We start from the raw sequence: 16,182 nt of genomic DNA, 5'->3' as shown, positions 1-16,182 counted from the left end.
TGTTCCCCCTTGCTTGTTGATGTACCACATGACAGTTGTGTTGTCTGTTAGAATCAACACCTGCCCTGGAAGAAGTAACTCCTTGAAAGCCATCAATGCAAACTGGACTGCTAACATCTCCTTCATGTTGATATGTAGATGCTGTAGTCTGGCAGGCCACTTGTCTTGTATCCACTTTCCATTTAGATGAGCTCCCCAAGCAGTGTCCGAGGCATCTGTCGTTAAAATCTGACTCGCCTCTGGCCGGGTCACAGAGAGTCCCTTGTTTAGGTGACATTCCTGAGCCCACCACAAGAATTCCTTTTGAAGGCAAGGTATTATGTGAATGACAGTGTCGAAATCTTGGCAGTGCTGTGTCCATACATTTTTGAGATACCATTGCAGCTTCCTCATATGCAGTTTGGCATTGGGAAGCACCAGAATACAAGATGCCATGAACCCTAATGCTTGAAGGACTGTCCTTGCAGTCAGCACGGACCGATGAGATAGTTGATGGAAGTAAAGTGACAGACTCTGTTGTTTGTCCGGGGTTAAAAAGGCCATCTGGGCTGCTGTATTCAGTCTCACACCCAGAAAGCACATGTCTTGAGAGGGTACTAGACTGGACTTTATTTCGTTCACAGAATACCCTAGGCATCTTAGCACTGCTATGACATATTCCAGATGCTGTAGAAGGTCTTCCTTTTCTTGAGCCAGAATCAGGCAGTCGTCCAAGTAAGGATAGATTTGAATGCCTTGAAGCCTGAAGTAAGCTATCACTGGAGCCAGAACCTTTGTGAATACTCTGGGCGCAGTAGATAAGCCAAAGGGCAATGCAGAGAACTGATAATGAAAATCTCCAGTTCGAAACCTCAGATACTTTCTGCAACTTAGCCTTATAGGCACATGAAGGTAAGCTTCCTTGAGATCCAAAGTTACCATCCAGTGATCCTTGCCCAGCAGAGGTAACAGTTGCTGTAACGTCAACATCTTGAACTTGTGAATGTCCAGATAAGTGTTGAGGATAGACAAATCCAAAATTGGTCTCCACGTGTTCCCCTTCTTTGGTACTAGGAACAGGCGAGAATAAAATCCGAAGCCCCTTTCTGATACAGGGACTGGCTGAATGGCCCCTATCTGGAGTAACTGAGAAACTTGCCTGTGAGCCTCTTTTCTTTGTGGAGGAGGAACATCTGGCATGCCCTTGAAAGGGGGCATTGTGTGGAAATAAAATCTGTAACCGTGATGAATGATATCCAGCACCCATCTGTCTTGAGTGATTAAATCCCAATTTTCTTTGAAAAGAGACAATCTTCCTCCCAAAGGAGCTGCCAGACGAGAATCCACTGGCAGCTGCAAAGGCAGGTCATTGGTTCTGCTTACGAAAGGACTGACCCCTGCCCTCACCAGAAGTTTGAGCAGGTGAACTGTCTGATCTAGGCCTAAACGAACCTTGAGCCCTGCCCCTACCACGTCTAGACCTACCCCTAGACTGGGAACCATAAGCAGGATAAGTCCACCCCTTAGCAGGCCAATTTCTACTAAACTTCGGAGGCTGCACCTGCAAAAAATCCTTAACAGTCTGCATAGACTTAGCTTTGTCCTCCATTTTCTTTAAAACTGCTTCTACAGGCGGTCCAAACAACACATCAGACTGTAAAGGAGCATCCAAAATCCTGGTCTTAACATGCTCAGCTAAATTCTGATCCTTCAACCAGGCATGTCTGCGAAGAACAGAACTAGTAGCAGCCACCCTCGAGGAGGCCTGAACCGCATCAAAACCACACTGCAAAGAATGCTTACCCACTTGTTCAGACACATGAACCAAATCCAGCAATTCTTTACACTCAATACCTTCCGCCAAAGCATCCACCTTAGATTTCAATTGTGAAAGGAGATAATTCTGATATTTCAGCATATGAAACTGACAATTCAACGCCCTCATGGCTAGAGTGGAAGAAGTATATACTTTCTTACCCCACCTATCCAAAGCCCGTGCCTCTTTATCAGAGGGTACAGGATTTTTAACCACAGAAGCTTTAACACCTTTAGGCCCCTGAGAAACAGTTTCTGGGTCCGCCCTAGGACTCTTAAACAAATACTTATGAGCTTCGGGCACCCTATAATACCTGTCAGGCTTAACAGGAGCAGGAGGCAAGGAATCAGGGTTCAGGGAAGCCTCTGCAAAAACATCCTCCACCACATTCAACACAGGAGGAATAGCTAAGGGCCTATGCTGGGGTACAAACAAGAATTCCCTAAGCCTTTTCCTGGAATCAGAGTAATCCTGGCCTTCCCATTTAAAGTGCTCCCTCATGGAGTGAAGAGTCTCTGAAAATGAAAAATCCTCAGGAGGAGAAGCTGTAGGAGTGGAATCATCCACATCAGAATCAGAATAAGTAGGAAACTCTTGCAAGTCTTCCACAGAAGACTCTGAAGCCTGTGAACACTGTTCAAAACTATCAAACTCCTGTTCCACCCTAGGCCTCTTATCAGGCGGGGCATAGAACCTCTAATCAGAGTAATCAAATCTTCTGCCATTTTAAGCATATGTTTCTTAGGCACAGAGCCGAAATGCTAGGAGAAGCCCCACAGAAGCTGAACTTGGCCTACCTCTAAAAGAAGCTTTGGCAACAGAAGGAGAGGCCCTAACTACCTTGGGAAGAGAGGGAAGAACAGTTACCTGAGAAGCCCCCTCAGCCTGGCCTACCTCCTGAGAGGGCACGTCCTGTAACAGTAAAGTATCTGCCTGAGACTCCATAGAGACTCCTGGCAAAACCTCTGGCTCCCCTGAGCCTTCTAAAGAACCGACGTCCGGGACTGCCGGTTCCTCACCCCTAGGCTTCACTGTTTTATCCTTGCGCTTCTTGGATGAAGCGGGCGTCGGAGCATCCGACGGCATATTATAATTGCAACGCTTCCCAAACACTAACCTAGCACAATCAAGCCTCCTCTTAATAGTGCGCTTGTTAAATCTAGCACAAGAGCGGCAACCAACAACGTCGTGCTCAGGCCCTAAACAAGGTATACACAATGTATGATAATCCCTATGCGGTATCTGCTTCCCACAAGAAATACAGTTATTCACTTTTTCTGACATCCGGTTAAATACTGAGGCAAGAAAAAACCAAAATGTTCCTCAACGGGGTTACTTAGCCAACTCTGTTTCGGTCTGAAACTCCGTTTCGGAAAATCTCAGAACGCCAACCTGCACTCGCAAAATTGCTTCTGCATCGGACCATGCGGCAAAAAAGACTGAGGAAATGACGTCGGTCATGCGCATTAGTACCCTGACGTACTGACGTCAGTCTAAGGCGCCATGACCGACGTCAGCCTTATACTCTGGTATTCGGGCCGACTGGGACGCGGACTATACCCAATAGTCAGGACTGCAGCAAGGGAAGACGAAGAACATCAGTAGTTGCAAGCAAATACACCATAAAAGAATACCCCAAATAGGTTGTATGATAAAGGTGTTTGGCATAAGCCCTGTCCTAAGAGGGGATGGAGGGAGGGTAACCTGGACTGCAGCTGTATGCGCACTCAAATATCTACATTTATGGTAGGTACAAAACTGTACTATGTTCATCGTGCATACAGCTGCAGTCATCACACTTGGGTAGAATCCCATAGCTAAGTAAGGGTGGCTGGTACTAAGCGGAATTAGGAAGGGCTAGAATGCCCTGCAGGACTGCTGTGGCAAAGCCCGCTCTAGATTTTGAGTATAGTGGAAGGTGGTAGTGCTTGGAGAAAGTGTGCACTGAACTCCAAGTTGCTGTTTCCAAAAATGTCTTTGGTAGGGACCCCCCCTGAGGAAAGCTGCTGAGGTTGCTGTAGCCCTGGTGGAGTGGGATCTGATGTATACAGGCACTGATTTTCCATGAAATGAATAACAAAAGCGTATGCAGCGAGCTATCCATTTTGAAATAGTCTGTTTTGAAATAGCTTTTCCTTGAGCACCTGAGCATAGGACACAAAGAGTTGCTCAGATTTTCTGAATGACTTTGTTCTGTCCAAGTAATAACGAAGTTGCCTGTGAATGTCCAAGGAATGTAGTAGCCTCTCTCCTTTGTTCTGTGGATTTGGATAAAAGGTAGGTAAATGAATAGTCTGATTCAGAGCCACACTGGATACTACCTTTGGCATGAAGGTAGGGTTGGTTCGTAAGGAAACCCTGTCCTGGTGGAAAATGATGAATGGTTGCACAGCCATGAGGGCCTGTAGCTCCGAAACCCTACGTGCTGAGGTAATAGCCAGAAGGAAGGCTGTTTTCCATGATAAGTATTGTAGCTCTGCTGTAGCAGCCGGCTCAAAAGGAGGCAGTGTCAGCTTCTCCAATACGAAGTTGAGGTCCCAAGCTGGAGCTGGTGGTTTCCGTGGGGGTTGTATATTTTTTGCCCCTCTGAGGAACTGCCTTAAAAGAGGATGTGAGAATAAAGGAGGATCCATATTGTACTGTGCTGAAATGGCTGAAGCGTGGATCTTGATGGAAGAGAAGGAAAGGCCACTGTTTAACATCTCAGTTAGGTACTGTAAAATCTGAGGTATATTTATTAACCATGGATTCTGACCTTTAGCTTGATTCCAGGCACAAAATGGTTTCCATTTGGCGGAGTAGGTTTTTCTAGTAGAGGGTCTCCTGGCCTCCAAGATGTCATCCTGTACCTCCTTGGAGAGGAGAGTCTGTTGGCAAATTAAGGTATTCTCCATGCAGCTAGATTTAGAGTTCTGAGCTGGCTGTGAAGGGTCTTGTAATTGTGCTGGGACAAAAGAAGAGGAACTTGTGGAAGGATCCATGGTGGTGAGTGTGACAGGCTCTTTAGGAGAGGATACCAGTGCTGTCGTGGCCAGTCTGGAGCAATGAGAATCATTTGTGGCCTCTCTGCTCTGGTTTTTAATAGGACTTTGGCCAGCAGGGGTAGAGGCGAAAGGCATAGACTGTCAAAGTTGTCCAATTGAAAGAGTGCGTCAACTTTCCAGGCCTGTGGATGATAGGTCCTTGAGCAGAATTTCTCCAACTGGTAATTTCTGTGGGTAGCAAATAGATCTATGTCTGGCTGTCCCCATGCCTGAGTTATCTTTGAGAAGACTTGAGGATGCAACTTCCATTTGTGTGGGTCTGTCATATTTCTGCTTAAGTTGTCTGCCAGTGTGTTTTCCTTCCCTGGCAGGAATTGTGCCTGTAGTTGAATTTGTAATTCCAGTGCTGTGTTCCACAGGGTCATGGCTTGTCTGCACAGGGGGTATGAATGCGTTCCCCCGTTTGTTTATGTACCACATGGCTGTGGTGTTGTCTGTCCTTATTAATAGCTGGCCTGGATGCAGTAGGTCTTTGAAGGTCATAAGAGCATTTTGCACGGCTAGCATCTCCTTTTGGTTGCTGTGTAGGTGCATCTCTTTTTGGGACCATTTTCCCTGAATACACTGACCTGCCATGTGTGCTCCCCCAGGTGTAGTCTGAGGCGTCTGTTGTGATGATTTGAGTTGCTTGTGGTAAGCAGAAAGGAAGACCCGTGTTTCTTTGGCATGCTTGAGCCCACCACAAAAATTCCTTTTGAAGGCATGGAATGAGTGGTATAATTGTTTCCAAGCTATGGCTGTGTTGAGACCATAAGTTTTTTTAGGTACCATTGTAGTTTCCTCATATGCAGCTTTGCAAATGGTATTAGTAGGATACAAGATGCCATGAACCCCAGAGCCTGTAGGATTTTCCTTGCAGTTAGCCTGGTTAAAGTTGCCATTCTGTTGAAGTATTAAGACAGTTGCCCTTGTTTGTCTGGCGTGAGGTAGGCCATCTGGGTCGTTGTGTTTAAGCTGGCACCCAGGAAAATTATCTGTTGAGAAGGTATTAGTTTTGATTTCTTTTTGTTCACTGTGTACCCCAGGCAGTTTAACAGTTTTATTACAAATGCCAGATGTTGCAATAGAATGTCCTTGCTGTCTGCTTGGATCAGGCATTCGTCCAGATATGGGTAGATTTGGATTCCTCGTTGTCTGCAGAAGGCAATTACTGATGCCAGGCATTTCGTAAACACTCTGGGTGCAGTAGATAAGCCAAAGGGCAATGCAGAGAATTGGTAATGGGTTGAACCTGCAAGAAATCTGAGGTATTTTCTGCAATCTTGTCTGATAGGGACATGCAGGTATGCCTCCTTGAGGTCCAACATTACCAGCCAAGACTCCTTGCCCAGCATGGGAAGAAGCTGCTGTAATGTGAGCATCTTGAATTTTGGAACCTCTAGATATGTGTTTAGAATAGATAGGTCTAAGATGGGTCTCCAATCTTTGTCCTTCCTTGGTACCAGAAATAGCCTTGAATAAAAACCTTGACCTTGTTCTTTTGCAGGTACCTCTTGAATTGCTGTCATATCCATGAGAGCGGTAATTTGTCTTTGTGCCTCTGCCCATTGATTTTGTGGCAGGTTTGGCATGCCTCTCATTTTTGGAAGGGTGTGAAAGTGGAACCTGTAGCCTCTGTCTATAATATCCAGAATCCATTTGTCCTTTGTAACAATGTGCCAGTTTTTTGAAAATAAGGCCAGTTTTCCACCCAAAGGTGCTGCCATTATAGCTTTGCTTGGCCGGCATAGGGGAAAATCATTGTATCTGTTTTCTAAATGACTGTGGTCTATCTTCTCCACCTCTTGGGGCTGGTGTTTGCCACTGTCTAGCTATGTAAGATCCTTGAGGTTGTCCTCTACCCCTTGGGCGTCTGTATCTGCCCCTTTGGGGTCTGTCCGTGGCTGGAAAGGACCAATTTTTTGAAGGCCAGTTTCTGCTAAAGCGTGGAGGCTGCACCTGCAAGAAATCTTTAACTGTTTGCATAGATTTCGCTTTTTCCTCCATTTTCTTTAGTACCTCCTCAGCTTTAACAACGAACAATACATCTTTTTGTAGTAGTGCATCTAATAACTTTGCTTTGGCATGATCTGGTAAAGTTTGTTCTTTGAGCCAAGCATGTCTACGTATGACAGACCCCGTGACAGCAGCTCTACATGAGGCCTCTAAAGCATCAAAACCACACTGCAAGGTATGTTTCCCCACTTGTTCTGCTCCATGCAACAAATCCTGCAACTCTTTCAAGTCTGGTTGTTCTGTTTGCGTCATTTTGCTTTTCAGCTGAGATAGCAAGAACTGTTGGTATTTTAACATATGAAATTGACAGTTTAATGCCCTCATGGTTAAAGTGGCTGATGTATACACCTTTTTTCCCCACCTTTCTAATGCTCTGGAATCTCTCTCTGAAGGCAAAGGGTTTTTAGCAGTAGAGGCCTTAATCCCCTTGGGACCCTGTGAAATTGTTTCTGGGTTAGCAGTATGGCTTTTATAAAGGAACTGGTGGGAATCAGGAACCCGGTAATATCTGTCTGGTTTAGCAGGGGCTGGAGGTAATGAGTCTGGATTAAGACTGGCTTCTGCGTACACATCATCCAAAATATCTAAGACAGGAGGAATAGCCAGGGGCCTATGCTGGGGAAGTAGTAGAAATTCCCTGAGCCTTTTCTTGGAATCTGAGTAATCTTGGCCTTCCCAGTGGAAGTGCTCTCTCAATGTATGCAGGGTTTCCCCAAAAGAGTAGTCCTCAGGGGAGACTGGGAATAGACTCCTCAGCATCAGAGTCTTCAAATGGGGAATAGGCGTAATCCTGGTCCTCAGAATGGTTTGAGGTAATAGAAGCCTGGTCTGAGGAAGGGGAGTCTTCCTCCAACCTGGGCCTTTTGTCTGGGGGGGGGGGTTGAGTACCCCTGATGAGAGTAATCAAATCCTCAGCCATTTTAAGCATCTGTTTCTTAGGCATGGGGCCTTGAGAGGGGGGGTCTGAGGACCCTGTTTTTTAATTTTCATTGCAGCTTTAGATTTAGTGAACAATTTAATAGAGGAGGTGGTAGGCCTGAAAATGCCTTCAGAAATGGCAGGCCTCGCTAAATTTTCGGTTTTATATATATATATATATATATATATATATATATATATATATATATATATATAGAGTTAACAGATTTGTTTTTTTTTAATCCCGAGAGCATAGCTTGAGCAGCCCATAAAATTATTACAGAACAAAGGACTGCAATATTTTACATGACAACAAACATTGAAGTCGCACAAATTTCATGCTAAAATAATAGATTAAGACAATGGGACAGTTTAAAGCAGAAAAAAAACACAACTCAGTTTAAACAGTTTTGTATCCTCTTTCAAGTATGCATTTTTTTCTTGGAAGTTTAATGGACATAGAACTCCAAGCTACCTGTTTGAGCCAAATGGAGCCACAGAAACGCAGTGACAATACTCTCCAGCAGAGCTAGATGAAAGCTATCTTACAAGGTGTACTTAGTGGCCCTTACTTGACTTGTTCTAGTGGCCCTTACTTGACTTGTTCTATGGAAATTGCATGCCTGGACTTTCCAGTTCAATCTGGAACGAGCTGTGCAAGTAACTGATGGTGTATATCAGGTGACAGGCCGCAGACAGTATACAAGAAATGTATGCTGCTACTCTGTGTCATTACATGAAGTTTAGGGCCAAGCCCCTGTCTCAGCACTTTGATTAATTTCTACCCATGTAACTTCTCATGCTTGCCCTTTAAAGCACGTTCAAACATGTGGATTGCTGGTTATTAACACGCACATTATAGACTTTAACAAACATATTTCATTCTGAATCAAATTATACACAGTACCTAGTTATGAGCACCGCAGTGTCATGATGGGAAGGGTTACTGTCATCACGGGTATTCTGTGTTTGCTGCCAGACACAGAAATTGTGCAGGGTAGTAGCAGCATTAAAATTGATGGAAGGTCCTTCCTGCAGAAAGAAAACATTCAAGCAATATAATACCAACAGTTTGAAATATATGGCAAAGTACATTTACTGGGAACTTGCAATAATATTAAGAGTTATCACTAGAACTGGAAATACGTAAGACCTCAGTTACTAGCTGGCAGTAGTCCACAGCAGATTATCGCAACATAACTTTTGTCTGCTTACAATAACAAGTCATGAAAGCTGCTGTTAAGATTTTGTATTTCAGGCAAAATGGCCCAACTCCCTTAGTAAATTTCCATCACATGATAATTTAGTTAAAACAGTCTGCCACACTAAGCTGCTTGGAGTTGCCATAGACTGAACATCTAACATTCAGTTTCTATACTAAGCAGGCTGTCAAAAAACTCACCATAAAGTAAGGACTGCTGTACAAAGTCAGGTTACACTTAGGTTCATAGGTTAAGTACCAAACCGATGCTGCCCAGAAAACTACTGCATCTGCTTACGTACCACCTAACCTTCTGACAGTTGACCCTAATTTCACCAACTTACACACCAATCTATTGAAAAAAAGTACAGCAGTATTACAATAAAATTGCTGAGTTTGTCACCAGTATAGCAAACAGCTCTCATCATTGTTTAGCTATTAAACAATAACATTGTTGCAGTCTCCTAACTATCTAAGATATATCCAATTAAAACCTGCTACACCATTCTCATAGCTGCCCCACTCTTAATATTCTTCCACAATCATACATTCCCACTGCAGTCTTTCAATCCTACAAGCAATACCAAGCCTGAATGTTCAAATCTCTTAATTCTTATAAAGGTATACCCTATTCCAATTACACTGTTAATCTCTGCACAAGTTATTATAGGTTCATAGGTTCATAGGTTGGTACTAGGCTATCAGCCCTAGGGCCTATACAAGCCTAGCCATAACAATTCCCTGGCTATTTCTTCCCACATTATTTACTTTCCTGGACCCCTGTCTAGCAGGGCGACTGACGTGATCCCTGGAGTGAATTTCATTTCTCCCATCCAATCGTCAAGGTTCCTCTTGAAGAGGTCCAAAGAGGCACTCTACTTGACATGTATGGGCAATCTATTCCAGAGTCTGGGGAGTCTCTGGGTCAGGAACCTATCCCTCCGACATGTTTTGTTTATTGTGATGACAAGGTTTAGATCCCTGGAGCGTGTAGCTCTGAGGGATTGGGATTTCTTTAAGTGTAGCATGTCCAACAGCTCTGGGTTTGACATGGCCTTGTATGTTAAGCAGAGATCGCCTCTGAGTAGACGATATGCGACAGAGTATAGCTGGAGTTTTTTAAGGCGGTCAGCGTAGGGCATCTGCTTTAGGCCTGTGATTCTTTTAGTGAGGTATTTCTGAGGCCTTTCCATTTGTTGCAGATGTCTTGAGAGGTACATACCAAATGGGGAGTTGTATTCTATAATGGGTCTAATGAGGGATGACTACAGTGGGACAATAACCTCCTTTTTTCTGGATGAAAAGCCCTTCGTGATGAGGTGTGCCACATAGAAGGATTTCTTGATTGTTGTGGCGATGTGGTTATCGAAGGTGAGACCACTGTCCACCTGTGTCCCTAAGTCTCTTATCACACTTTCTGTGTTTAGTGTACTGCCACCTATATGGTAATTCATGGATACATGCTTTTTCTCAAAGGGGATAACAATACATTTCTTGGCATTGAGCTTGAGCCCATGGCTCTGGCACCAAGCATCTGTTTCTATAAGGCCCTTTTGTAGAGTATCCACATCATTTGGGGATTCAATAATGGCTCCCAGTTTGCAGTCATCTGCAAACTTTGTTAGCCAGAGTCCCTTAGTGTTGACCTGTACTTCAGAGAAGTAGATGCCAAACAAGAGCGGCCCCAGGACTGAACCCTGAGGTACTCCACTTGTCACTTGTCTGGAGCTGGATTTGGAGCCTGCTACTTTTACAGTGTGGGTTCTATCAGTAAGCCATTTAGCAACCCATTGGGTGACATAGGGATTAATGCCCAACTTAGTAAGTTTATCTATGATTCCAGAGTGGGGGGTGGTGTCAAAGGCCTTGGCAAGGTCTAGATAGGCTGTGTGGACCACCTTACCCTTGTCCATGGCTCTGGAGACTGATTCAAAGAAGTCAATCAGGTTCAGTAGACAAGATCGGCCCTTCACAAACCCAAACTGGGTGGGGTCCAGTGTTTGAAGGTTGCCAATGTCTTTGTTTATAAGTTCCATGATAATACGCTCCATGGCCTTGCAGATAAGGCTTGTCAGACTGATGGGACGGTAGTTTCCGGGATCCAAGGTGGATCCCCCTTGTGGATTGGGATAACTGTAGCTCTGAGCCACTCAGTGGGCATGAAACCTGAGGTGAGGCTATGATTAAACATGACAATTATCCTCCATCATAAGACAAATTAACAGATTTAATTCCTCTGAACCCAACTTAAAATCCTCTCTGATTAATATATGGATTTGTCCCTCCAAATCATCCCCAGATAGGTCAACTGTCTCTTGTATTCATTTCTCCACTCTCTTTCAATTCCACTCCTTTACAGAAGCAAGCATACTTTGCTAAAAATATAATAATTCTTCATGCCAGTTGTTTTATCCATGTACACAGAGTATACAGCTTGTTAATATTGTTTTTTTTACTTGCATTATTAAACTTAAAGTTGCTATTTTTTTCTTCATGCTGACTGTATAAGTTTATCCTCATATCCCTTTAATGTATTAATGTTTTTTTTCATATATGTGATTCATGGAACTTTTCTCCCCAAGCCTCCTCTGAAAAGGTGCCATTTTATCCCGTTCAGACTCTCCCAGTAAATAAATGCAAATTAAACAGTGGCATTTACCTTGGTGCTACACTGAAGGTCACCAATTCTGCTGCAGCAAATAGGACTACTTTAAAGGGAATTAGAAGGGCCTGAATACCTACTGCCTTTTAGGAATCCACTGTTTAGATAAGATTTCATTTTCTTGTAGATACTTCACTCAGTATGGAAAACATGTAGTGCAAGATATGCTGTAATTGCACCCCAGAACTGGTGAAACAGTCAGGTTTGTTCAGCACCTTTCTCTGCTGGTTTGTTACAAAGCACCCACAGCTCTAAAACCTGTTAAATACTTCATTTAGCCTTGCAGGATTAGAAAGTTTTTCTTGGAAGTCTTCAGCCAATCTCCTGAATTTCTAAAAAGAGAAGTACTTTTCAAAAAGGCATTATCACTGACATGTTAGATAATGAGAAATAGCAAAACTTATTCTGACTCTAAGTCTAAAATGTGGTAATATGTTCATTAAGAGGTACTCATTCACTGAAATGCTGATGACATATAATGAATTCTCTGGTCATTACTGATGAAGCTTCTAGGCCGCAGTGGTGTAGCGGTTAGCATTGTCGCCTCACAGCAAAAAGTTCTCATGTTCGATTCTCAGCTGGAGCGCCTTCTGTGTGGAGTCTGACAGTCTGTATGTCCTCCCCGTGGTCGAGTGACGTAAAAGATATGCAGGTAGGTGTGTGCATGAATGGGTGTGCCTTCCTTGAAGGCTGGGCATCGGGCTGGCAACTCAGCACTGTAAAAATCCACTGCCAATCATTAGTGGGCCGGAGTTCCACTATGGCGACCCCTAATCAGGAAAAGCCGAAAGACAAAGAAGACTGATGAAGCTTCTGTGAGGTTTCCCTGAAAAGCTCATTTACTCTCACATTTCTATGACAGCAGATAGCAGTTACTAAATATGAAATACTGGCAAGGGTCAGTTCATGGAGAGGTTCAAGGATGTTGAAGAAATTCCACTAGTCTATTTCAGCAGATTTGTTTTACTAAATAATGAAATCTAGAATGGACAAAGTTCTCTTATGTGAAGAACTCAACTATAAAGTGCAGTTGAATTTGCAATAATCCATGGCTGGGTGTGAGTAATGCTGGATTTAACCAAAGTTGGTGTGCTTTGGTCATAAGGGCAAAGCCCGAGTGACCAAACAAAGCCATCTGTGGGTAAATCCAGCATTACCCACACCCAGTCGTGGGTTATTGGTATTATAAAATTACATTATTTAAGAAAAATGTTACTTATCGTAAATAATGTCCTTGTATAACGGCGCAGTGGTGCTCTTCCACATTTTCCCCGGTATCATGGGGCCTTCCTGATGTATTGCTCATACGTATGGGACTTACGTTTCTAAGCTTACGCAGTACATCAGTGCTGTGTAAAGGAAGCAATGGAGAAAAGATCTGCATTCCTTGTTTTGTTTTTAGTTAAAACAATGAAACCCAGAGACTTCAAACAGAGGAGAGAGAAAATATAAGGATAATCTGGTACATTTTTCTAGCTTTGTATAACATACCTGATTATCCTTATATTTGTCTCTGCACCGTCTCTCTTGTTCGTTTTAAGTCTCTGATTTTTGTAAGATTTTTTTTTTAATTAAAGAAAAGTAAAATTTTAATAGCATATATTACTAGAAGAAAGTCCGAGCAACCAGAATTTTTTCTATTGGTATATGGTTGATTTACAACAGGCATGCTGGTTAGGCTGACCAATCAGCATCCTTGTTTTTGAATGTTAATGTCCAGTCATTGTATAATAGGTAACTTACCATAATGTTAGATGTTCAGATACATCATTGTTGCAGTACTCCTCACAAATGGAATTTATCCACAAGGATACCCATACATCCAGACAGAGCTTAGGCTCTTTCTTCATTCCTTATATCTATCCTTAGCATGACTCGATGTGCTAGTACTTAAGAGATGTATGGGTACACTAAAATCTCAGAGCTTTCTTGACCCCTAGATTAGAGGCTGAAGCCAAGAGCTCAAAGTGAAGTTCTAAAATGGATAACAATATGGAAAATAAATAAACAGATAGATGGAATAGGATATCCTACCCCTGTAAGAGAAAACTACTATCAAGGGGGAAGGAGGGAGGGTGTATATGCATTGCAGAACTTATCTATTTGAACAACGCTATTACGGTAAGTTACCTACACAACAGAGCTATGTTTTTCATAAATAGTACTTCTCTCATATGGGACAATTCGCAAATCTCAAGTAGAATGGACTTTGAGAGTTTAACCAGAATCCAGGATGCCTTGTGGAACAGGTTTGGAAAGTCTAGCACTAGTTCTGCAGAAAACATCCAGTTTATACTGTTTGGTAAATGTGTGAACAGAGGGGCCAGGTAGCAGCCTCTAGGATATGGTCCTGGTGCCCATTCTTTTCAGAAATGCTCTGTAAGTTACCACTGTCCTGATACAGTGTGCTTTTACATGATCCAAAAGATCATTGCACATGGCTAGAATAACACAAAAGAATAAAACAAGAAAGCCATCTAGAAATAGTTTGTTTAGAAACTAGCTCTCCCTTTTTCTTCTCATCCTTTGAAATCCAAGTTGTCTATGAACATCCAAGCACCAAAGAATTTTTTGTCCCTTATTTCTTACTTTAGTGGTTACAACTGAACCGTTTTGTTAAGGGTAAATTTAGAGACTACCTTTGGCATAAACGAAGGGTTGGTTCTACGACTCACCATGTCCAAGATACAGCCTGAAATTCAGACACCTTTCTATCAGAAATTAAGACTACCAACAAAACCATCTTCCAGATTAGAAAAAAAATAGAGAAAAGCTATCTGCCAATACAAAAGAAGAGTGAGATGGCTTTCCTAACACACAGTGCAAGTCCCAAGCGGGGCACCTTTTTTTTTCCTTTTCTTTTTTTTTAGTCTAATATACTTAACTCCTTTAATAAACTGCTTGACTTGAAAAAGAGAAAATAACAGAAGATCCAGTGGCAAACAGGCAGAAATGATTAAAAGATGAACCTTTAAAGAAATTAAGTTAAGCCAGAATTAAGCACTTCATACAGGTAATGCAAAACCAAGGGTACCCCTGTTTGTATTTGGTCCTGCCATTTGTTTTTGCGCCAAACCGAAAATAATTTTCATGCAAATACATAACATTTCTAAGTATTAAGTTTTCTTGCTTCCTTAAATACATGTAGCATGTCCTCAAAACTAAAGGTACTTAAAAGGATTCAAGTCTGTCATCCAAATTGTTAGATTTAGGTTTACAAGATTTGGATGAACAACTGATCCCTTGTCATATGCAAATAAGCCCACTTCCTGGTGGAGTAGAACAGGATCCCCACTGGAGTTTGTAACCATTTTTATGATGCCCTTGGTCAGATGCATAACAAAGGGGACCAATATTGTTTAAGCCGAAAGGGGGTTTGCCAACAGCATCTTTGGAAAGTCCTTCCTTATCTTCTGAAGATCTTTGGATAGGACAGGAAAGGAGGAGATGAAGAGATGAATACAAACACTTCCTTACCCAGGGAATTAAAAAGAAATCTGTCTTTGAGGCCTCACTGTAAAGTGTCCTGGAGAAGAACAGTTTTAGTTGTCTGTTGTGACAGGAGCCAGATATATATAGTTGAGGGACTCCCCACTGGTGGACTACATGCTGGAAGACCTCTGTGTAACATCCACTTCTGACAATCTATCCTGGATCTGCTCAGGGTGTCTGCCACTATAATCTGCTCTGAAAAAAATGTAGACTGCCTGGAAGAGAGAAGGGGCTGAATGGCTAAGTCCTAGGCTATCATGACTAGTCTGCAAAAGGAGCAATACCTTATCCTAACTTGTTTATGTATCACATCTCAACAGTGTTGCAATGGGCCTGCAGTCCAAAGCTGGTTTAGAGCTTTCAGGGCACTGACAACAGCAATCCTCTCTTCAAGACTGATGTGTTTGTTTCTGTGTTGTGGACTCCAAGCATCCTATATTTGATGACTTGGGAGTACAGTGTCCAACAAAATATCTGAGGCCTCAGACTGACAAAGGCTTAGATGGGAGAAGAGAACTCCTACATTGGATGCAACTAGTTCGACCCATCAAAGCAATCCCTTCTTTATGAAGTGGACAACTGGAATTTTCAAAGAGAGAGAATGGGAGTGTTGAGTCCACACTGATTTGAGGAGTCACATTATCTTCCTTGTGTGAAGTCTGCCATGAGTAATCACCAGAATGGATGAAGCCACGAAACCCAGGTCTCTGTGAAATTCCTTTGCTGAAGTCACTAACTGTTTTGATAGACTCAGAAAATAGAGATGATTAGCCTGCACCTTGACTGAAGAAAGGAAGACAGTCATTAGAGCATTGTCCATGAGACATCTGAGAAATACCACTCTAAGTGGGTGGGTAGGGGTAATTTTCTGGGGTTAAGTGTGAATCCAAGAAGGTGAAGAAGGTTCTTGGTAAACTCCAAGGCAGACAGCACTTCCTGACTGGATGGAGGTAAAAATGAGAACTGTCTGGGTATGGAAAATGTGTATGCAATGAAGTCTGCAACAGGCTATTACCAAGGCAAGGTACTTCACATGTATGCAATGAAGTGTGCAATAGGTCATTACTGATGCAAG

The 16,182-nt window shown here is 42.8% G+C and overlaps 1 protein-coding gene across 1 annotated transcript in view; it reads right to left on the bottom strand.

Annotated features, from left to right (window-relative positions):
• The window catches only part of ADAMTS20 (ADAM metallopeptidase with thrombospondin type 1 motif 20), a 3,636,702-nt gene that overhangs the window by 3,187,618 nt on the left and 432,902 nt on the right, over positions 1-16,182 (bottom strand). The window contains exon 6 of the mRNA XM_044087413.1: positions 8,660-8,784. Coding sequence (XP_043943348.1) covers positions 8,660-8,784 — 125 coding nt within the window. The remainder of the gene's footprint in view (positions 1-8,659; positions 8,785-16,182) is intronic.

Source organism: Protopterus annectens, chromosome 11.part0 (genome assembly GCF_019279795.1).
Source record: "Protopterus annectens isolate FY-2018-M chromosome 11.part0, PAN1.0, whole genome shotgun sequence".
Lineage (NCBI taxonomy): Eukaryota > Metazoa > Chordata > Ceratodontiformes > Protopteridae > Protopterus > Protopterus annectens.
This window is presented reverse-complemented; position numbering and strand designations above follow the sequence as displayed.